This window comes from Ochotona princeps, chromosome 14 (assembly GCF_030435755.1).
Source record: "Ochotona princeps isolate mOchPri1 chromosome 14, mOchPri1.hap1, whole genome shotgun sequence".
Taxonomy (NCBI): domain Eukaryota; kingdom Metazoa; phylum Chordata; class Mammalia; order Lagomorpha; family Ochotonidae; genus Ochotona; species Ochotona princeps.
The window spans coordinates 57,621,090-57,644,253 of record NC_080845.1 but is presented as its reverse complement, the minus strand read 5'-3'; the positions used below and the strand labels follow the sequence as shown (position 1 = coordinate 57,644,253).

Sequence of the window (23,164 nt, the reverse complement as noted above, 5' to 3'; positions counted from 1 at the left end):
GATGTTTCAAATCTCCCTGGGCCCCAGACATATCCATGCATTAGGGGAAGAGAACCCTAACTATTCCTTCCCGGAAGGATCTAAACAGTTTAGTGCATTTAAGGGACTAGGATCCAGGGTTCCTTTTTTTTTTTTTTTTTTTTTAACACAGAAGGAACTGCCTTGTATACAGATTTAAAGTAAGTGCACCTCATTCTGTTGTTGTGGCCTAGTGAGCTGAGCTGCCCTCTAGAACGCTTGTATCCCAAACAGCAGTGTCTGGGCTGGAATCTTACCTCTATATCCAATGCAGGTTTCTCCTAATGTGCAACTTGAGTCCTTGCCACCCATGTGGCAGACCCAGACAGAATTCCTAAATTGACCAAGGGTTGGGATTTGGAATAGTGGTTAGGCACTAGATTCCAGTTTCCTACGAATAGAGCAGGTGATGGCTCAAGTCACTGCATCTCTGCCACCCATGGGGAGAAACAGATCAAGTTCTGGACTCTGGGCTTTTGCTGAGCCCAGCACTTGAGGGGTGAACTAGAGAATGGAAGATTTTTTTCTTTTTTCCCTCTGCTTTACAAATAATAAAACCATTTAGAAAATTCATGCTACAGCTAACATTCTTCTACAAAGCTACCAGAAATCTACTAGTAAAAAGGAAAACAACAACAACAACAAACAAACAAAAAACACAAACCCACAGGATTTGTAGTGTGGCACAGAGGATTAAGCTGTAACCCAAGTCCCAGCTGCTCCACTTCTTACCCAGCTGTTACTGTACCTAGGAAAGTAGTGCAAGATTGCTTGGGTACTTGGATCCCTGTCACCTACATGGGGGCCAAATTCTTTGCCGCCAAATAAAATTTGTCAGAATCTACCACATTTTATCTATAATTTTAAAATACTTAATGTGTTATCTCCTCTAACTCAATTACATTGAGATTTTATGTGCTCTGCTCTTCTATCCCTATACACTAAATTAGAGTGCTTTTTTTTAAGGATTTATTTTTACCTGAGCAGCAGTGTTCCAGAAAAACGGACACAGAGAGATCATCTGTCTGCTGGTTCCCTTCCCAACTGGTCCTGGGCTGAGCCAATACAAAGCCAGGGGTTTCTTGTGACTCTCCCACTCCGGTGCAGGGGCCCAGGGATTGGGCCATCCTCCTCTGCTTTCCAAGGCCGTAGGCAGGGTGCTGGGTGGGAAGTACAGGTGTCGGGACATGAACTCAGAGATGTCCACATGGGATGCCAGCTTCTGCAGGTGGGAGATCAGTGTCTGTAGAGTGACAGCATTACCCCCTCCCTCAGTACCTATTCTTAATCAAATAATTCAGCTTAGGAGAAAACTATCATAAAACGTCTATCATTTTATTAAGTGAATATTTCTTTGGCCCCCACTCTGCCTGACAGCAGACTAAACACTGGGAATATGGGTAGTAAGCTGTCACCATTCTTTGCAAGGTTCACATAACTTTGCAGAAGCCAGACATATAAGCAATGATGATAATTTTATTACATTTCTGCTTAAGTACTTTTTTCTCCAAGGACTGTCATGAAGTGGAATCATTCACATAATGTTTATTGTGCAAGTCAATAGGATTTATGTGTTCATCTTTGTTATTAAACACACATATTACACACAAATCCTGTATTTCAATTAATAATAACTATTTCACTAAATACCCTTTAAAAAAATCCTGAGTCCCATAAACTACTAATCATTCTAGAAAGTGATTATTCCAAAAATAAATCTCTAGTTCATCTCTCCAAACACACAAACACCTTCTATTCCAGTATATCATGTCACCACACTTAAGCCAAACTGTTCTTAAAACTTGCATTCTAGATCACACTCCTGCCAGGAATGCCTCTCCACAAATTCACACAAGGAATATACACCTTCTGGGCCCGGTGGCGTGACCTAGCGGCTAAAGTCCTCGCCTTGAACACGCCGGGATCCCATATGGGTGCCAGTTCTAATCCCGGCTGCTCCACTTCCCATCCAGCTCCCTGCTTGTGGCCTGGGAAAGCAGTTGAGGACGGCCCAATGCATTGGGACCCTGCACCCGCGTGGGAGACCCGGAAGAGGTTCCAGGTTCCTGGCTTCAGATCGGCGCAGCATCAGCCCGTTGCTGCTCACTTGGGGAGTGAAACATCGGATGGAAGATCTTCCTCTCTGTCTCTCCTCCTCTCTGTATATACGGCTTCCAATAAAAATGAATAAATCTTTAAAAAAAAAAAAAGGAATATACACCTTCTGAAATCTATCTCACGCAAGCTTTCTCGATTTCCAAATAACAGGATGCCACACTTTAATAAGTATTGTAAGTATGCATTGTGCTTATTTTACAAACCACCTCCCAATTCCCTAAGCATAAACTATTAAATGTTATCAACCATATCTTACTGGCTTTCTATGCCCTTTAAGATTGCAGAAAGTACTTGGAAAATTTTTTCTGATCTAAACAAATCCAATGAAATCACTGTGCAATCAGCAAAAAATATTTTCACACAGTTTCTTGAACAAAAAACATCAAACATACATGTGGAAGAGTAAATTTTATTGGCTGATGAAAAACTAAGGTGATAAGGATGGATAGTAAACAATAATCACTGAGTTTCTGGAATCCTCTATTTCTTCTTTTTTCTTTAAGTCAAAAGAACATAAAATTATAGACTATAATGAGCTAGTTGCTTTTAACTCCTTCAACAAAAACTGCATAGTTTAGCAGTTACATAGCATTAAATATATACATTTTGTAAAACCCTGAAAGTGTTAGCTTTTGTGTTGACTTGAAAAGCTAATGAAATCACCTATACTGGTCAGACTCAGAGTTTCTTTTCCCTTTTCTGCCACCCTGTAAAGAAAAACACAACACATTCTTTAGGGAATGCCACTTTGGGACTGTTCTCACAATTTCACATTTGAGAATGCATTTTGCATAAGAGAGGAGAGAAATTTCATTGTTGAATCTCTCATAAAGTTGTACAAACTACTACTAAGTAATTTTCATTATTTTATAAAAGGTTAAAGCAGGTTTTGGAAAATAATTTAAAATACTTCTATTTGAATTAGGATTAGTGAGATCAATTTAACTTATTTTTGAGGGCTCATTAAAAAAATAACATTTTGATTAATACTAACTAAACCACACACTCAAGTTGTTCCATATGATAAAAAGCAAATTTGACAATTCAGTTCATTATTGAGTAATACAATTTTTATAACTCAATTTATAGCTAAGTAAGCCCTGCCTAGTTTTGCACAAACAGAATTAGAACTCTGCTTTTGTTAAGTCAGTAGAAAAGTAGGCTTTACTTTTAATACTTAGAAGCATACACAAATATGTAAACACCTTTTTGACTAGAGTCAAGGAAAAAGCCAGCTTAAAACAATAAAACATTTACATAAATCACTTCTTAACAAAACCTTTTATGCCTTACTTTGACTTAAAAGGCAAAGTTTTTGAAACTTCATACACTATCCCTAAATTTCACTGCACATAATGGTTTGACATTATTTACATGGTCTTTCCCGCTTTTATAAACTCTACCAAAGATAGCCAAACTTAGGTGATCAGTGCAATCATGTAAATAGTAATATTAAAAGACCTCTGATGCCTAGTCTTCATCCCAGACCTGTTTAATTGGGTTACAATCTGTAGCTCAGAAAGTGTGCCAGTGGGGCTGCCCCCCGCGAGCTGGGCGCTGCTCACCGTGCAGGTGCAGCCCATGCTCACCTAGTAATGACAGTGTTCCTTTTTTTAACTACCCTGATATCTTCCCCTCCTTTCTTGGGGGAGTGCTTATAGCTAGCTTTCCCTCCTGGGAAATACATTTCCACATTAACTTTTCAAAACAACCCCCCAAGAATGCCACTATTCACTCTTGAGCAAAAGTACAAAGATTATACAGAGAAAGCCAGGGTGAGTGTTTTGTGGGACATGAGATGTGTGATGACAAATCCTTAAGATTTAGTTCCTTCTATATAACAAGAAAATATTAGTAAACTTAGCAAACAGTTTCTTTGAGGTAGATAACTTACTACAGAAAGGCACTATGACCCTCAATGAGATTTTTAAAGAAACCAAAATAAACATTCCAGTATTTCCTTCAAAGTTCCCCAAGCAAAAGAAATTTCATTCAAAAATTGATTAGATTTCAAAGCTAGGATTCAACAACTTTCATGTTTTCTATGCCACCAATGGCTGGTGAGTGACTTGTTTCCACATTAATAATTACACACATGTATATATACAAATACATGTGCATGTGATACGGATCATTTCTGCTGATCTATTCAGAAAAAAAAATCATGATATTTTGTATTGTTTATCCAGGAAAAGACCTAAATTCCAGATTGTATGTATATGGGAAATAATACCAAAACAAAAACTAAGACAAATATCAATGATGTTAGAACCACTGGGTGAACAGGACATTCAGACAGTCTCAAAGCATCACCCCACACATTACTTTTTAATTAATGAAGAAAACACATCTCTACAGTGGAGACAGCCAGGAGGCGTAACTGTACCCAAGTGATCAAACCTCACATAGTGACAAACATCACTATGTGTCTTTCCCCATGTAGTTTCTTGAATTACTTTCACTATCGCTGTACACATCAGTCTGTATAGTAACCTTAGCATTTAAAGACACAATTATTTGATAAATAATAATTATTACTATATCTGGTGGATAAATTCTGGCCCAAAAATAAAATAGGACATTTATTCTAGATGCTACATATTTTAAATGTATTGTTTGTGACGAAAACACTCCAAATTATAAAAGCATACCTGGTATTTGGCTAATTCTGCTTGTAATACTTTTACTTTAGATCTTTCTTGTTCTAATGCAGCATGAAGTGATGTAACCTATAATTGTTCAATAAGAAAAAGACTTTTTGAGGCAGATGCTCTAATTCTTAACATATATCTTTACAATGATGAATTTTTAACAACTAGATGAGCAAATATGAGAACCCTCTCAGCAATTCCCATTAGCTGTTACAAGGTAGATCAGACAAGGTCAGAATAAGGATGTCCAGTCCAGCAACAGTGTTTAAGTTCAATTGATTTTATCTCTATATTCACAGTTCAGTGAATACAATTTTCTCCCTATTCTTTAGTACACACCTACTTCCTTTCAAGCAGTAAACAGACTCAATTAATGGTCCTTATATAACAGTAGTAAAGTGTCATTTACATAATCGTCTTTAAGTGTCCATTGGCTACATTTCTGCTTAGTCAAGTTTCATAATTTAGGACCAAATAACTGTTGAGGAGAATCTGCCCTGTTTGTTCCATAGTTTCTTACCTGTATAGTTAGCTCATTCTTGATACTCTGTGATTCATCAACTTGCAGAAGTATCTCTGCTTTATCTTTCACTGACAAAAAAAGGAAGAACAGCATGGAGTTTCTTCGCTCATCATACTCTGTAAACAATATTCTAGTGATACAGTGCAGTCACAATAATTTCTAGTCTTGGAACTTAATGAAGGTATGTCGAGGCTCTTGCAGATCTCTGAGTTCTCATTTGCAAATTTTTGGTCTTTATTGTTACAACAATAGTTTCTCTTAAATATTTTACACTTTTGTGTTTTAAAATATTACACAGATGGGATGGAAGATTAATTTTCCCAACTCTACTAAAGGGGAGAAATATATAGAAAATACACATGTAAGGGAAAAAATCCACAATTTTCAAAACAATGCAGAGTGCTTTTTCATGCTAAATTGTTGGGCTAAGTAAGTACCCTACAAAGAAAAAAAATTACTATTATTTTCTGACTTTTCACATGAATAAAACACTATCAGATAAATGTGGCTTATGTGACCATGACGGTCATAAAATACCTGGTTTTTCAGAACTACTGCTTCATCTAGAGGTTTTTCTATCTGTAGTTCCTATGTTTCCTAAGTTCCAGAAATCTCCAAATGGCCAAGAATTTCCAATGGCTTAAGTTTTCAGTTTAAAAACAAGGTAGGGGGCTAGGCATTGTGGCATAGTAGCCCAAGCCTTCCCCTGTGGTGCCAGTATACCATATGAGTACTGATTTGTCTCCCAGCTGCTCCACTTCCTAACCCGCTCCCTGCTTGTAGCCTGGGAAAAACAGCAGAGGATGGCCCAATGTACTTGGGTCCCTGCACTCATATGGGAGACTCAGAAGAAGCTCCTCACTTCTGGCTTCAGACTGAGTTGGTACAGCCTATTGCAGCCATCTGGGTCAGCAGATGGAAGATCTGTGTCTTCTCTGTTAACTCTGCCTTTCAAATAAAAATAAATCTTAGAACAAACAAGCCAAGGGAGTGGCAGCTGTTGTGGGGCAGGAGGTTAAGTCACTGCTTTCCCTACATATGGGAGTACCTATGGCTTGAATCCTGGCTGCCCTGTTTCCAATTCAGTTCCTGCTAATGTATCCTTGGAGGTAGAGGCCCAGATGGAGTCATGGCCTTCTAGTTTTGGCCTGGACCAGCCCTGAGTGTTGCAGGCATTGGGGAAGTGAACCAAGCAGTTCTGCTCTACCCTCCAAGTAGACGAAAATAAACATTAAGGAAAAAAGCTGGGGTGGGGAAGCAAGTGTTCAGCACAGTGGTTGGAACACCAACATCCTGTGTCAGAGTGCCTGTGTTTAAGTCTGGGCGCTGCTCCTGGTTCCAACTTCCTGCTAACGCACACCCTGGGAAGCAGCAGGTGATGGCTCAAGTACTTGGATCGCTACCACTCAGGTGGAAAAGCCACATTGAGTTCCTGGCTTATGGCTCCAGCTGAGCATAGCTCTGGCTGCTGCAGGTGTTTGGGGGAGTAAACAAGAAGATGGAAGACTTTTCAATGCTTGTCTCTTCCTCTGTCTTTAAATAAACACAAAACTTTTAAAGATCAAGGTAGCAAATACTGCAGAGGTAAAACCATTAAAATTTAGCAAACAAATATTCAGATATTTAGTATAATACACAGCACAAATTTTCTTAAATAAATACTTTTATTGGAAACGCAGATACTTTTATTTATAGGAAAGGCAGATCCACAGAGAGGAAAAACAGAGAGAAAGACTCCTGAATCCATTGGTTCACCCCCCAAGCGGCTGCAATGGCCAGAGCCGATCCAAAGCCAAGAGCCAAGAGCCAGGAACCTCTTCTGGATCTCCCATGTGGTGCAGGGTCCCCAAGGCTTTGGGCCATACTCTACTGCCTTCCCAGGCCACAATCAGGGAACTGGAAGGGAAGCGGAGCAGCCGGAACATGAACCAGTGCTCACATGAGATCTCAGCACTTGAAAGGGTAGGATTAGCTAACTGAGCCACCACTGTTCATGGCCCACAAATCAGACTTAATATGAATATTTTATTATGCTTAATAAAATCAGATATTGTGCCAGGAATTAAATCACAACCTCGTAAAAGCTGACATGGGATTTTTTACAAATCGATACTTTCTGTTCCTCTACTCCTCAGATTACACACAATCACTGGGAAATTAATAATTATTTTAATTTGTTTGAAAGGCAGAGTTAGAGAATCTTCCATCTGCTGGTTTACTCCTGAAGCCAGGAGCTGGGAGTTTCTTCTGAGTCTCCCACGTGAGTTCAGGGGCATAAGCACTTGGGCCACCTTCCATTGCAGGGTGAACACACCAGAATATGGTCTCCCATGTGGGTAGCAGAGGTCCAGGCACTTGGGATATTTTCTGTTGCCTTTCTAGGTGTATTAGTAGGAACTTGGAGTGGAAGTAGAGTAGCTGGGGGACTCAAACTGGTACTCCAACATGGGATGATGGTACTACAAGTGGTAGTTAGAGTTGGGATTTCATCAGCATTATCAATGAGGAAAATTAGTTATTTTGTCTACTTAGGAAAAAATTCATGTCAATCTATGTCTTATGGTTATAATATGTTTACATACTACACCATATTTTAAAAATAATATGTATTTCCCTTTCTGTTGTGACTGAAAAAAATTATCACAAGTCTCAAGGTACCATTAGGTATATATTCAGAAGCACATTTGACATGGGGGCCCTTCATATAACATCAACTTCATTAATCTTATCTCTGATCATTTTTTCGCTTTTTGCTGGTAATTTTTTGTCCAAGAAGTATAGTGTACCGGCGAAACTGTAGGAGTAGTAGGGGAGGGTTGAGGAAGGAAGGAAACAAGAAGGAAAGGAACATGAAGGAAACTGTACAGTGCCACAGGTCTTCTCCCTGAGTAATCACAAAACAGAAGCCTGGGGGCCCGGCGGCGTGGCCTAGCGGCTAAAGTCCTCGCCTTAAACGCCCCGGGATCCCATATGGGCGCCGGTTCTAATCCCGGCTGCTCCACTTCCCATCCAACTCCCTGTTTGTGACCTGGGAAAGCAGTTGAGGACAGCCCAAAGCTTTGGGACCCTGCACCCGCGTGGGAGACCCAGAAGAGGTTCCTGGTTCCTGGCTTTGGATCGGCACAGCATCGGCCCATTGCAGCTCACTTGGGGAGTGAATCATTGGACAGAAGATCTTCCTCTCTGTTTCTCCTTCTCTCTGTTATCTGACTTTGTAATAAAATAAATAAATCTTAAAAAAAAAAAAAAAAAAAAAAAACCAGAAGCCTGGGCCAGCTCAGTGGCAGCGCATACTCATCCTCCACCTGTGGTGCCAGCATCCCATATCGCTGGTCATTCATGTCCCAGCTGCTCCACTTCTGATCCAGTTCCCTACTAATGGCCTAGGAAAGCAGGCGAGGATGTCCTAGCTCTTTGTACTACTGCACCTATGTGGAGACCCAGAAGTTACTTGGCATCCAGCTTCAGACAGGCCCAGCTGTGGCCATCGGGGCCATTTCGGGAGTGAACCAGTGGTTGAAAGATCTGTCTCTCCATCTCTATAATTCTTCCAAGTAAAATAAATAAATCTTAAAAAAAAACTGAGCAAATGTTAGATTTGATTTTTTTTAAATAAAATCAAATAGTTTATAATAATTGAAATCACAAGGATATATCTTATTTGAATTACAAGCTTGTATAATTCTAAGGTACTGTAAAAGAATGATTTTAGTCAAAATATTATTATCATCCTTGGAAACTGCTTTATTTTAGTAAGTTGACAAATCATATATTTTCAGATTCCCTGCAGATTTAAGATAAACTTTTAAGTTTAAAAATACACAAATCACTTACTTTCACCTTCCTGAAGCATTTTCAATAATTGTGCGTTTCTTGCTTTTACTTCTTTATATTTTGCCTAACAGTCAAAGAAAAAAAATCTTTTTAAAATAAATAGTAAAAATTCAATGATTTACTATCAATTTGTCAAGATGTAAATTTTGGGCTTTCTCAATGACGTAAGTTGTTTTTCACAGAAACATGATGGAAGTAGACACATTCAAAACTGTCTACCACTTAAGTATTTAGTAAAATAAGATACTAATATTACAGGTGAATGGAAAAAAGAGGGAGAATAAGAAAAGCCAGAGTAATACTAAACAATCTTCTTCTCCAAATAAAACCCTTATACAAATCAAAACAGTTTAGGTGAAAACCAAAAGAAAAATTATTTAGTTCTACACAGTACTGTAAAGCCATATATTTTCTATATCTTCTCAGGTGAGGTGCAATATTTTGTTCTTGCATTGATTAAGTCATTACTGTTAGTAGTTTTTGGCTACTATAAAGTAGTGCTTTACTGAAATAGCTTTTAAGTCTTTTAAAATTTCTTTTTCCAAATGGTTTAGCTTCTTCCATGTTACATTTTACAGCTGCACATTTATGAACAAGAAGTATTCTGCCGCATTAACATCCACATTGTAAGTGACTTTCTGCCTTCACTACCTTTATTTGGCCTGTGCTGTAACATTCTTTTAAATTTACATTACTGTATTAAATAATAAATATAACATACTATAGAAAAACAAAAGCCTAATGAAGACATAATATAAGAAACTTATCTATGTATACAGATGTGCATAGAAGTTACTTGATTTGCAAAATTTGTAAAACACACTTATTTATTAAAGGCGGCTTTCATTTATATTTATTTCATTTATATTTATTAAAGTCCATTAAAGGTGGCTTTCAGTAAATGGCACAATGAATTGAAACAAACACCACAAGAGAAAGTCAGTAAGACTTCTGAGAAACTTTGATATGCATGTTAGAGGCAAGTCAGATGGAAACAAGAACATGAGAGGGAAGAAACACTCAAAGTAACTGTTACTGTGAATATGGAACTGTTCTCAGTGTGCAATGGGTTTCAATCTGTTAATCTCACTGAACTCACCCTCTTGATCAAGCCTTTTGTCCCACGTCCGTATCAGTAACAGGCATCACCTCTTACACTACTTTACAGTCTAAAATCAGCCCCCAAAGCAAAATTACAAGTAAGCAAAATTATGAAAAATTCCTCTCACTAGGTTATGAAAAGTAGCACAACTTCGTAGTTACAATCCTGAATACATGTTTCCGTAGTGTAGTGGTTATCACGTTCGCCTCACACAATCCTGAATACATGCATCCACAGAAAAAGAAATGTATAAAATAGTAGTATGCAATTTATTAAAAACAGCAAATATGAAATACACAATGCCCTAATTAGCATTTTTCATTTCACGAAGAGAGCATAAAGAATGGATAAAGTTACATGTATGTATGTTGTGGCTCCACTGTGTCCAACTAAGTCCCAATCATGCACATCTGCATTTATCACAGCCATTTCAAGTTCAGTATCTACAAAGTGGAATCAACTAGCTTTCCAAACCAGTGCAAAAATATGCCCAGGGGAGCAGACAGTTAGCTTAGCGGTTATGCTGCCTGCATCCCACTTCTGAGTGCCAGGGATCAATTAGCAGCTCCAACTCTTGACTCTGGTTTCACATGAATGCACACCCTGGGATGCAGCGAAGATGCTCAACTATTCGGGTCCCTGCCACTGTCATGGGACATCTGGACTATTTCTCTGGCTGACGGCAATAAACCAGCAGAAGGGAGTGTCCTCCTGTGTCGGTCTCTCTGCCTCTCAAAATGCAAAACAAAATTAATGAAGTACTTTGCTCTTGCATTCAATATTTATTATTTTGCCAGACTCTCCTTAGTATGGATTTCAGTTATAACTCCCATCCTATAAAACAATTCTTTCATCACTTCCTTCTAAAGACCTTTACTGCACTCCTCAAAACCCAATGCCTCCAAATTCACATTTTTATTAACATGTAACACCTGTATATTTTTATGGGCTAGGTGGAATACTTCAACATATGTACATAGTACAAATCAAATCCGGAAACAAACCTAATTCTTTACATTAGGAGCCTTCCAATACCTCACACACAGTGAAACAATGTGAACTACGATCATCCCATTGTGCTATCAAACAGACTGGAGCTTGCTACTTCTACCTTATTGTTCTAGTATCCAGTATTCAACCAAATGCCTTCCAATCTCCAATCTTCCCTCCTACAACTTCCCATCTCTCTGAACATGAGCTATAATGTATCACTCCCATGCTTTTATATAAACTGTTCTATCTGGCAAGATCCTCTTTTCTGTGAGATGTTTTCTAGTTCTTAGTAGCAGTACTCACTGTGAAGCTTCAACGGCAATCCCTACACTATGCTCTGACTCTTTACACGTTTGCCCCTCCCATTGGACTCTGCGTTGTGTGCTAACTCATCTTTGTATTCCCTGTACTCAGTGTAAAAAACAGTGGAAAATGTGACAAGTAAAGAGCGACTGCAGTCATAATTCATTTCAGCAGAGCTGATATTTTTACATACATGAGTTCAGTATGAAAGTAAATTAAAAACACTTGGGGCTGGAACTTGATTTGTTCATTTTCCTCCACTATTACTTGAAAACATGTTCCAGGCACTCAAGAAGTATTGTTAAGTGAGTTATTGTTAGTAAAAAAAAAAAAAAGAGAGAGATTTTTCTAAAAGGTTACACTAGGATGAGAGTAACAGGCAATTTGTAATTAAAATAAATTATATACACCATCAGTATTGGCTGGGTTGTGTAGAAAACAGAAAACTTGTACACTGTTGGTAGGAACATAAAATGTTAACAACTAAACAACTACTGTAGAGAAGTTTGGTAGTTCATCTAAAAGTTCAACATAGAATTACCATATGATCCAGCTATTTGACTTTCAAGTTTGTAACCAAGAACTGAAAGCAGAGAATCATATATCTGCACAATGAACAAAATGCATTATACACATATAATGGAAAAAGAATAAATTCTGATACTTGCTACAACATGGCTGAACCTTGAAAACATGCTAAACAAATTAAGTCAGACACTGGAGGATAGACATAGTAGGATTCCACTATATGCAGTAACGGGAATGGAATTCATAGACACAAGGCTACCAAGAGCTGGGAAAATGAGAACAGAGGGCTGTTTTCTGGGTGTTGTTTCTGGTCAAGATGATGAAAAAAGTTCTGGAAGCAGACAGTGGTGGTGATTAAGTGATATCATGAAGGCAATAAGGCATAGAACTAAACACTTAAAACGGACACGTTATATATATTTTCCATCATGAAAAAACTTATTACAATCCTGTCTTTAAATAAGTTTTAAAACCTAATTCTAAATAACCTAAATAATTACTTTTAACATCAAATATTAAGCATATTTACGTAAGAAAAACAAAATGTACAATTTATAGAATTTTCCTTCATAGCAGTAAATAGACACACACCTCCCACTGAGTGATCACAGTTTTTAGCTTCTGGATTTCAACATCTTTTCTCTCAAGTTCCAACTTCAGTCTTTCAATTCTTCCATCTTTTAAAACCACTTCCTAAAATAAAGTATAACACTCTTTTTAGGGCTAAAATTATTTTCCTAATCCTGGTTTGTAATAAAGCCTTCTGAAAAGTTGAAAAGGAAAAATCCTGACTTTAATTATTTAATAAATAAATAAAATAAATGATAAATAAAACAATTAATTTTAATTAAATAATTACTTCTTCTATGGCCACCTTAAACTTGGCACTACATTACTACTTTAACTCAATTATATAATCCTAACTACAAACAACACAAATAAGATATTTATGATAAATCTCAAAATACAAACATTCCTTACAACAGTATCAAAACTTTGAAATAAAATTCTATTTGGAAATGAACACAGTGAAAGTACTCTGGGAAAGCAGTTAATATCCTGAAAACACAAAAGAATTGAAAAATGACATTCAAAATATGAAAAACAAAAACAAGGAACTTTGCTCTTTAATATCAATTACCAGGTTGATAACTAACTAGTAAATAATCTATCAACAGCAAAATAAAATGTAAAAAGTTTAAGTAAGAGTCATTCTAAAAATTACACAATTTTGAAAAATTACACAAAGTATATTTGTAGATGGGAAGGCTAAGTATAACTCGTAAGCTCGAATTTCTATTGGATTTTACTCTTTGATAGAGTAGGACTGTAAAGACTCCCACTAGGAAAATACTTACCAAGTAATCATACATAATAAAGCAAGAAGTAATTATGCGATCATGGAACTTACATAAAACAGCAAAATACCACAAATGTCCAGGAAGAGACTTGATATTTAAACAGCTTTTTTTTTTAAAAGATTTATTCATTTTTATTACAGCCAGATATACAGAGAGGAGGAGAGACAGAGAGAAATATCGTCTCTCCGATGATTCACTCCCTAAGTGACCACAATGGCTGGAGCTGAGCCCATCTGAAGCCAGGAGCCAGGAACCTCCTCTGGGTCTACCACGCAAGTGCAGGGTCCCAAGGCTTTGGGCCGTCCTCGACTGCTTTCCCAGGCCACAAGCAGGGAGCTGGATGGGAAGTGGAGCTGCTGGGATTAGAGCTGGCACCCACACGAGATCCCAGCACAATCAAGGTGAGGACTACAGCTGCTAGGCCACTGTGCCAGGCCCTCATACACTTAAATTTAATGATGACTTTTTTGTATATGAAATTTTAGACGGTTTCACTCTGTTGTTTACAATTTTCCTTTTAATAAAATTAAATTTGTAAGGATGGATCAATATATTATCTTATGTTTGAAAAAAATGCAACCATACAAATATTTTTTTAAATGTAGATAAATATGGTTATCACCTTTGAATAGGAAGGCTCTTCTGAAATGGACACTAAAGACAGATAACAAAAAGGAAAAGATTGAAAGAGATGATAAAATGTAAACATATACTACCAGAAAATTTAAAAAGATAAATGAAAAACTGGTAAAATTGATGGTTATCATTATGACTAAAAAAACCCCAAGAAATCGTGCTTTCTCAGTAATATGCAAAATAATTTTGTTAAGCTAATATGTTCAAATTTTTTTTCTCGGTAGAGGTAATTATACTTACACATTATGTGAAGTAACTGACGTACAAAAACGAATCACTAGAGGATCATATGGTTTTTATTTTTCAATTTGTTGATGTGATGTATCACGTTTATTGATTTGCGGATGCTGAACCAACCCTGCAAGCCTGGGATGAATCCCATGTGGTCCAGGTGAATGATCTGCCTGATTTGTTGTTGGATCCTGTTGGCTAGTATTTTATTGAGGATCTCTGCATCTATGTTCATCAAAGATATCGGTCTGTAGTTCTCTTTCTCTGTTGTTTATCTGGCTTTGGTATTAAGGTGATATTGGCTTCATAGAAAGAGTTTGGAAGGATTGCCTCTCTATTGTTTGGAAAAGCTTGTGTAGGATTGGGGTAAGTTCCTCTTGAAGCATTTGATAGAATTTAGCAGTGAAGCCATCTGGTCCAGGACTTTTTTTTGGTTGGTAGGGCTTTAATTACTGATTCAATCTCAATGCATGTTATTGGTCTATTTAGATCGTTAATGACTTCTTGATTCAATTTTGGTGGATGTGTTCAAAAATCTATCCATCTCTTCTAGGTCTTCTGATTTGTTTGCACATAGTTGCTGATGATTCTTTTTGTATTTCTGAGGTATCTGTTGTTATATCTCCTTTCTCCTCTCTGATGCTATTGATGTGTATTTTCTCTCTTTTTTTAATGGCTTGGTTAGTGGGGAATCTATTTTGTTGATTTTCTCAAAGAACCAGCTCTTCGATTCACTGATCTTATGCATAGTTCTCTTGGTCTCTATTTGGTTTATTTCCTTCCTTATTTTGATTATTTCTTTTTTCCTACTAATCTTGGGGTTGCTTTGCTGCTGTTTTTCTGGATCCTTCAGCTGTAAAGTTAGCTGATCTACTTGATGCTTTTCTAATTTCTTTTTTTTTTTTTAAAGATTTATTCATTTTATTACAGTCAGATATACAGAGAGGAGGAGAGACAGAGAGGAAGATCTTCCGTCTGATGATTCACTCCCCAAGTGAGCCGCAACGGGCCGGTGCGCGCCGATCTGATGCCGGGAATCAGGAACCTCTTCCGGGTCTCCCACACGGGTGCAGGGTCCCAATGCATTGGGCTGTCCTCGACTGCTTTCCCAGGCCACAAGCAGGGAGCTGGATGGGAAGTGGAGTTGCTGGGATTAGAACCGGCGCCCATATGGGATCCCGGGGCGTTCAAGGCGAGGACTTTAGCCACTAGGCCATGCTGCCGGGCCCGCTTTTCTAATTTCTTGACATAAGCATTGATTGAGATGAACTTTCCTCTTAGCACCGCCTTGATTGTGTCCCATAAATTTTGATATGTTGTGTTGATGCCTTCATTTGTTTCAAGCAGTTGTTTCATTTCCCCTTTGATTTCCTCTCTAATCCATTGCTCATTTAGTAACATACTATTCAGTCTCCATGTGTTTTCAAGTCTTCCTTGGTTTCTATCTTCACTCCATGATGGTCTGAGAATATGCATGGTATAATTTCAACTTTTTAAAATTTGCTGAGGCTTGTTTTGTGGCCTATAACATAGTCAATTCTGGAGAGGGTTCCATGTACTGATGAAAAAAAAAGTATATTTTCTGTCTGTAGGTTGAAGGGTTTGATAGATGTCAACTAAGTCCATTTGCTCTAGAGTTTGGGTGAATTCTATTGTTTCTTTGCTGAGTTTCTGTTTTTTTGATCTGTCCACTGATGTTAATAGGGTATTAAGGTCTCCCACTATGATCGCATTGGAGTCTATTTCTCCCTTGTTTTTTTTGGCTGCAACCCATGTGTTTTGATGTTTCTTATCTCAGTTTTATTCCAAAGACTTTCTTTTCTCTTGTCAAATTCATTGCTGGTTCATGGATTACACAGTGGCATCCTTTTTCCCCAAGAGATTTTATTGTTTCCTTTTTGTCACCCATGTGTTGGTTACTCAGTGGCGCGTTTTTTTCATGGTGCTGTAATTTGTTTTTGTCATTGTTGCTGTTGTTCTAACTCATACCTTGTTGACCTTGTCTCATGGCTTCTCAAATATGGAAATGTATACAGTAATGGGGTACTGGGGTCCACCATATCAAGATGTGGGTGTATAATGAAACATTCATTCCTGCTTCCAGATGAAAAATGGATTTCCAATGAAATTTGAAAATATATAGACAATGGGATGCTGGACTGTCTGACACTGTCTGTACCAGCAATGTCGGGGTACACTTAAAAGACTGATGGAATTGATTTCTTATGAAGGACTATATCATTGTAAAATGGGGAAAATCTGTCAGGGGATGAGAGTTTGAGAGGGAATCCCAGTCTATACGAAATTGTACCACATAATTCAAAACTTCAAAATAAAAATATATAATTAAAAAAACAAAAAAACTAATCACTAGAAATGTTATCTGCAGTTAACTGAAAAAGTGCTCTATATACCAGTTTCTACATTATTAAGTCCATGAAAAGTAGGACCATATTAAAATATCGATAGTCTGCTCCAAGAGAATAAAATTAGATCATTCTGCTCTCCCTCACTCTACCACAACCACAGTGCTGGCTCCTGACTCCAGCTTCCACCTACTACATACCCTTGAGGTGGGGTAATGACTCAAACGACTACATCCCTGCCACCCATGTGGGACAGAGACCTGAACCGAGTTGCCAGCTTCTGGTTTTAGCCACAGCTTGGGGCTGTTGTGGGTATTTGGGGAGTGAACCAGTGGATGGGATCTCTTTCTCCAACAAAGATGCAGCTGAAAAATACTGTGTCATGAATATAAACCACATTATTCATTTTTAGAAGTATAAATGCCAGGCCCAGTGCAGTAGCCTAGCGGCAAATGTCCTTGCCTTGAAGGCACTGGGATCCTATTTGGGCACCAGTTCTAATCCCAGTGGCCCCATTTCCCATCCAGCTCCCTGTTTGTGGCCTGGGGGGGCAGTCAAGCAAAACTGGAAGCCTTGGGACCTTGCACTCGCGTTGGGAGACACGGAAGAAGTTCCTGGCTCCTGGCTTCAGATGGGCTCAGCTCCAGCCACTGCGGCTGCTTGGGTGTAAACCAGCGGACGGAAGATCTTCCTGTCTCTCCTCCTCTCTATATAGCTGTCCTTCCAATAAAAATAAATCTTTAAAAATATATATAAATGCCATTCTAATTTTTAAAAAGTTCCATTCTTGTGAGCCTTTCAAAGAGCAGACCACTGACCATACTTTATATGTGGGTTACAGTTTATCTTGTTGTGTAGTATAAATATCTAACTTGTTAATTTCACAGAAGATTTTTATAACCTAATTCCAATCTATTTAACCAGCCATGTTACCTCACAGTCATTTTTTTTGTTAAATTTTTATTTTGAATTTTTGAATGTTGTGATACAACACAGTCATTTTATTATACTTCTTACCCATACAATGTCTCCTCAATATTTAGTCTATGGTCATCATCACTCAGGGCCACTGTTCTTACAGTTCCCTCACTGGCTGCAAACCCTTCCTGTTTCTGAGTTTACAGTTACCCATCATCAGCTCTTACCTCAAACATCACTTCTTACTATCCTCATCACAATTCACCTAACCACAATTCTATTACCTTCTCCATCCAAAAATTTTTTTCTTCACTGTTGGCTTATCTCTTAAGAGTCTTCTTTATGCAGAATAATGCCTTTCTAATTCTATTTTCTGCTATCTTCACTACCTCTGAGTTCCTAAGGAAAGAAGGGTCTTAACTGCGGTTGGTGCAGTGGTATAGCCAGCTAAAGCTTTGCCTGCAGCACCAGTATCCTAAAAGTGTGTCAGTTCCAGTCCTGGCTGTTCCAATTCCGACCCAGCTCCCTGCTTATGGCCTGAGAAACCAGAAGGAAGATGGCTCGAGTCCTTGGGCTCCTGCACCGTTGTGGGAGAACTGGAAGTTGTTCCTGGCTCCTGGTTTTGGATCAGCTCACCTCTGGCCGTTGTGGTCACTTGGGGAGTGAAACCAGAGGATGGAGGACCTCTCTTTGTCTCTCTCTCTCCTCTTTTTCAAATAAAAATAAATAAATATCTTAAAAAAACACAAAGGTCGGGCTTGGCGGTGTGGCCTAGTGGCTAAGGTCCTCGCCTTGATCCCAGAGATGGCCGCTAGTTCTAATCCCGGCAGCTCCACTTCCTCTCTATCTCTCCTCCTCTCAGTATATCTGACTTTGTAATAAAAATAAAATAAATCTTTAAAAAAAAAAAAAAACACACAAAGGTCTTAACCATGTTGGTGTTCTGTTTTCTCAGTCCCTAACAGTATATAGAATATAACACATAATAAACAGTCATAAATGAATAAACTGCATATTCTATCCTTACTAGTTTTTACATCTTTTTGTGATAATGACTAAAACATTACCTAAGCTAGTACTTTACACAATCAAAATTTGATTCCACAGCTTATTTTTTTCAAAAAAAAGAAAAATTTGCATCATTCCATTATGATTTAACAGAATTTCTATTTTACATGCCTGGTTATGTTCGGGAGTTGTACCATTATCTGTTCCATTATATTCTGAAAGTTGCTCTCTTCTTTTTTCTCTAATAAGAATTTTATGAACATCATCTTCCAGTCTATTGAAAAATCCTCCATCATGTGATAAAGTCTGAGAAGTACTCAATTCCTGCCAAAAACAAATAGGATTTACTAGCATTCAACACAAAATTACATGCCTTTAATAAACCTAGTCAGTCACAAGAATAAAAAAAAAAGGAAGGAAGGAAGGAATGGAAACTGGTAACTAACAGACAACCAACCCACTGACTCCAGAACACAAACAGTATATATACAGCTGGAAATGTCCTTTTGTTCCTTCTTCCAGTTCTGGAGTTGAATATGCTTGATTTTTAAGTTTCTGTGACTCTGTACACAATCCATACATTTAATTTGTGCAAGCCAATGGTTGTTTAAGGTATTAAGAGTTGTATCAACTCTCAATCTTGGAACATTTTCATCACAGCAAGAAGCAATCGCTCTTCATTCCTCCTAGTGCTTTCTCCCCAGCCCCAGGCAACATTAATTTGCTATCAATTTATAAATTTGCAGATATTTCATGTAAATGAAATATCTACAACATGTCATTTTTGACTAGTTTGACTTATCAAAATGTCCTAAAGGTTCATCCATGTTATGGCACAATTCAATAGTTCACTTATTTATTACCAAAGAATTGCCTATTCTGGTTTATTACTCTATTCATTTGTGTTGATAATCACCTGAGCTATTTCTACTTTTTGACTATTAAGAATAATGTTGCCATGAACATTCATGTGTAAGATTTTGTGTGGACACGTTTTCAACTATCTTGAATATATATCTACAAGTAGAATTGCTGTGTCATGCTATGGTAACTCTATGTTTAATCTTCTGAGATATTATCAGATGCAATCAACAAGGCAGGAGCACTTGTTACTGTCTTACTATTATTATAGCCACCTTTGTGGGCAATGAACTGGGATCTCACTATGGTTCTTAGCTGCATGTCCCTGAAGACTATGCTAAATACCCTTTGAGTGTTTGTGAGACATTCAGGCAGCTTTTGGGAAATGTCTGCAGAGATATTTTGCTAACTGACATTTTATTTGAATGGTCTCTAGACAGTGAAACACGCGGAGAGTGAAATCTCCCATCTACTGGTTCACTCCCTAAATATGAACAAATCTTGGGATGGCCCAGTTGAAATGAAAGCTAGAAATTCAATCCATGACTCCCAAGAAGATGGCAGGCACAAATATTTGAACCACAACCTGCTGCTGCCTCCCAGCATGTACATTAGCAGGAAGGTTGAACAAGGAACACAGCCAGAAACAGAACCGTGGCATCCTGATATAGAACAGGGTTCTCTTAAGTGGTATTTTAACCACTGAGAAATACCTGTAGGTTACCTGGCCTCTTAAGTTCTTGATGTACTTTATATATAGAAATACAGCTTATGTAATATAATGTACAACTATTTCTCCTATTCTGTGAGGGCTTTTTTTGCATCTGCTTTCTTCCTGGTATCTGTTATCCATCAAAAAGGACTTAAATTTTCATAAAGCCAAAATCCAAGCAATCATTGTCAAAGGAATTTCCTTCTATATTTTTTTCTAGATCTCCACAATTTTAGCTCTTATATTTGGTACTAACTTGTATTCTGAATTATCAGGCATAGTGTGAAGAAGGGGTCCAAATTAAATCTCTCGCATGTTAGATATACAGTATCATTAGCTGACAATTTTTTTGCCCCAATGAATCATCATGGTATCATTTTCCAAAATCAACTCAACGTAAGTATCAGTATTTGTTGCTTGACTCTGTTCTGTCAATCTGCCTATTTTATGCCTGTACCTACACTGTGTTGATTACTATAGGTTTGAATTAATCTTTTACATTTAAAAATCATTATGTAATTTCTACATACCAATAAAAAATTTTCAAGATTACCTTTTGTTACTAATCAAATTAAAGCCTGCAAGTCTCATTTGGTAATCTTATTTATTTTTAACTAACAACCTAAGAACCTGCAGATATTTACGGGGTACCACACAAAGTTTCTATACATGTATATATACTTGTAATTTCCAACTCCAGCTGTGGACAGTGGCCTAGGTTGCACTGTACCTAGGCAAGTGTTACACTGCTAGGAGGAAAGCAGCTAATAGCTGGCAGGCATCTTGGGCCTGCTTAATACCAAATCTGTGTTAACCACACCAGTGTGCCAGCATAGCCACCTGGCCTATTATACATATATATGTATGTGTGTGTACATACATATACACATTATATATATACATAAATATATACACATTACATATACATATATATATTTCCCCTAAAGATATATGGGGGTGCCAGGTCCATGAATCCTGGGGGGGGGTCAGGTGGGGCCTGTGCCATTGGCCTGAGTCCTTAGGCCTGCCTGTACAGTGGGTGTCAGGTCTGTGAGCCCCAGGAGTGGGGCCTAGGTTGCCTAACTTGGGTCCATGAGCCACAGGGGTAGAGGGTCGGGAGGGGCCCTGGGTCAGGTGGCCTGGGATGCCCTCATCAGTGGAAAAGACAGAGCAGTGGATGGCAGGCCTAGATGTACACAGAGGATATGGCAGCCCATTAGAGTCTGCAGAGAACATTTGGTACCATAGCAAAGGAAGGAGGACAGAACAAATCGGAAACTACCCCAACCAAGCAATAACAGCAAGTATCTGGGCAAATGGGCCATTTTGTGTGGAGAAGCAAAGGCTATGGGACAGGACTATGCATGCACTAAGCTGGGAGTGAATTCATTTCTGGCTCAGTCAACTGCAACAACATGACATTCTACAACAAAGATCAGTGGAAACTATATCATGGATTTTTTTTTTTTTAGTTTCATCTCTTCAACACTTTGTCAGTAAATTCTTCAATGACTCATACATCATACAGTAGCATCATTTTCTTCAACAAGGTTCTTCATTTTTTTTTCCTGTTGTTTTGTTTTGTGGCTTTTCATTTTTAAGGGTATGTACAGTAACTGTGTAGTGGAGACTATCATATCCAGTAGCATGTTATTTAACTTCATGGTATTCTAAATTTCTGTTTTTCTTCCTGTTGTTGATTTTGTTTTGTGGTTTTTCATTTAAGGGGATATACAGTAACTGTGTAATGGAGACTATCATATGTAGATATGAGGATACAATGTAGTATGCATCTCTACTTCCAGATCAAAGATGGACTCCCAGTAAAACTGTTTACTATATCTTGACAATAGGATACTGGACTCTCTGCCATTGTCCATGCCTGCAATGATGGACATATGACTGTATGAAGAACTATACTATAGTAATGATACAGGGGAACTCGGGGGGGGGGGGAATTTGAAAAGGGATGGAGGAAGAGAAATCCCAAGGCCTATGGAACTATATCATAAAATGATAATAATAAAAACACAAAAAAGATTTGCAGAGGGTGATTTAAAAACATCCCTAACATCAGGAAGTTACGTAGGCTATACCACCCTCTAGTGGTGAACAATAAGAGCAGTATAACTAGATTACTTTTACATTTTTTTTTTCCACAGTTCTGTAGGTATAAGAGTTTCTCTCTCCCTTTTCCTGTCCTCCCTCCAACCCTGCTTCTCCTGCAGCTGCTATTATTCCCTGGATTATCACAGTCATATAGTCCGTTGGCAGCAGTTACAAGATTAACTTTCTGCTATTCAAGCATATCATGACATGTTAGGTATAAGTAGAAATAGAAACTCTAGGATCATGCCATACAAGTAAATTCACATGTTTCAAAATGGGAGTTCAACTTGCACTCAGTAGGGACATGCACCATGATGTAACTACTTCCCAGTGTGCTGGTCTCTGAACCATTCACCTGTCAGAGTATATGCATGTACTTGATTACCTGTACCTCTTCGTTATCTATTTAAGGCTGTGCTGTTTCAGAAGAGAACATATGGTATTTGTCCTTTTTGAATTGGGTTATCTTACCGAGCATGATGACCTCCAGTTGTAACCATTTTGTTGCAAATGGGTAGGATTTTACTCTTTTTATGGCTGAGTTGTATTCCACAGAGTAAATGCACCAGCTTCTTTACTATTCTTTTGTTGACAGACATGTGGGTTGTTGCCACACCTTTGCTATTGTGAACTGTGCTGCTACAAATATAGGGCTGCAGGTTGCTTTGGAAATACTGCCAGGAAGGAGATGCCTGTGTCATACAGATCAATTTTCAGTTGTTTGAGCACTCACCATTCTGACTTCCATGTGGCTACAACAGTCTACACTCCCATCAATAGTAGAGTAGGGTTCCTTTATCCCCAAATCGTTACCAACAGTTGTTGACTTCTGTATGTAGGCCATTCTCACAGGAGTTAGATGGAACCTCAATGTGGTTTTTATTTGCTTTTC

General features: G+C 38.1%; 1 protein-coding gene across 3 annotated transcripts in view; it reads right to left on the bottom strand.

Annotated features, from left to right (window-relative positions):
- Nucleotides 1-2,531: 2,531 nt before the first annotated feature.
- Nucleotides 2,532-23,164, bottom strand: part of GKAP1 (G kinase anchoring protein 1) — a 68,799-nt gene continuing 48,166 nt past the window's right edge. For all 3 annotated transcript variants that reach the window (XM_058672619.1, XM_058672620.1, XM_058672621.1), the window contains 6 exons: nt 18,758-18,914; nt 12,662-12,759; nt 9,145-9,208; nt 5,308-5,378; nt 4,788-4,865; nt 2,532-2,843 (listed from right to left, as the gene is read on the bottom strand). In XM_058672619.1, coding sequence (XP_058528602.1) covers nt 2,796-2,843; nt 4,788-4,865; nt 5,308-5,378; nt 9,145-9,208; nt 12,662-12,759; nt 18,758-18,914 — 516 coding nt within the window. In that variant the 3' untranslated portion in view covers nt 2,532-2,795. The remainder of the gene's footprint in view (nt 2,844-4,787; nt 4,866-5,307; nt 5,379-9,144; nt 9,209-12,661; nt 12,760-18,757; nt 18,915-23,164) is intronic.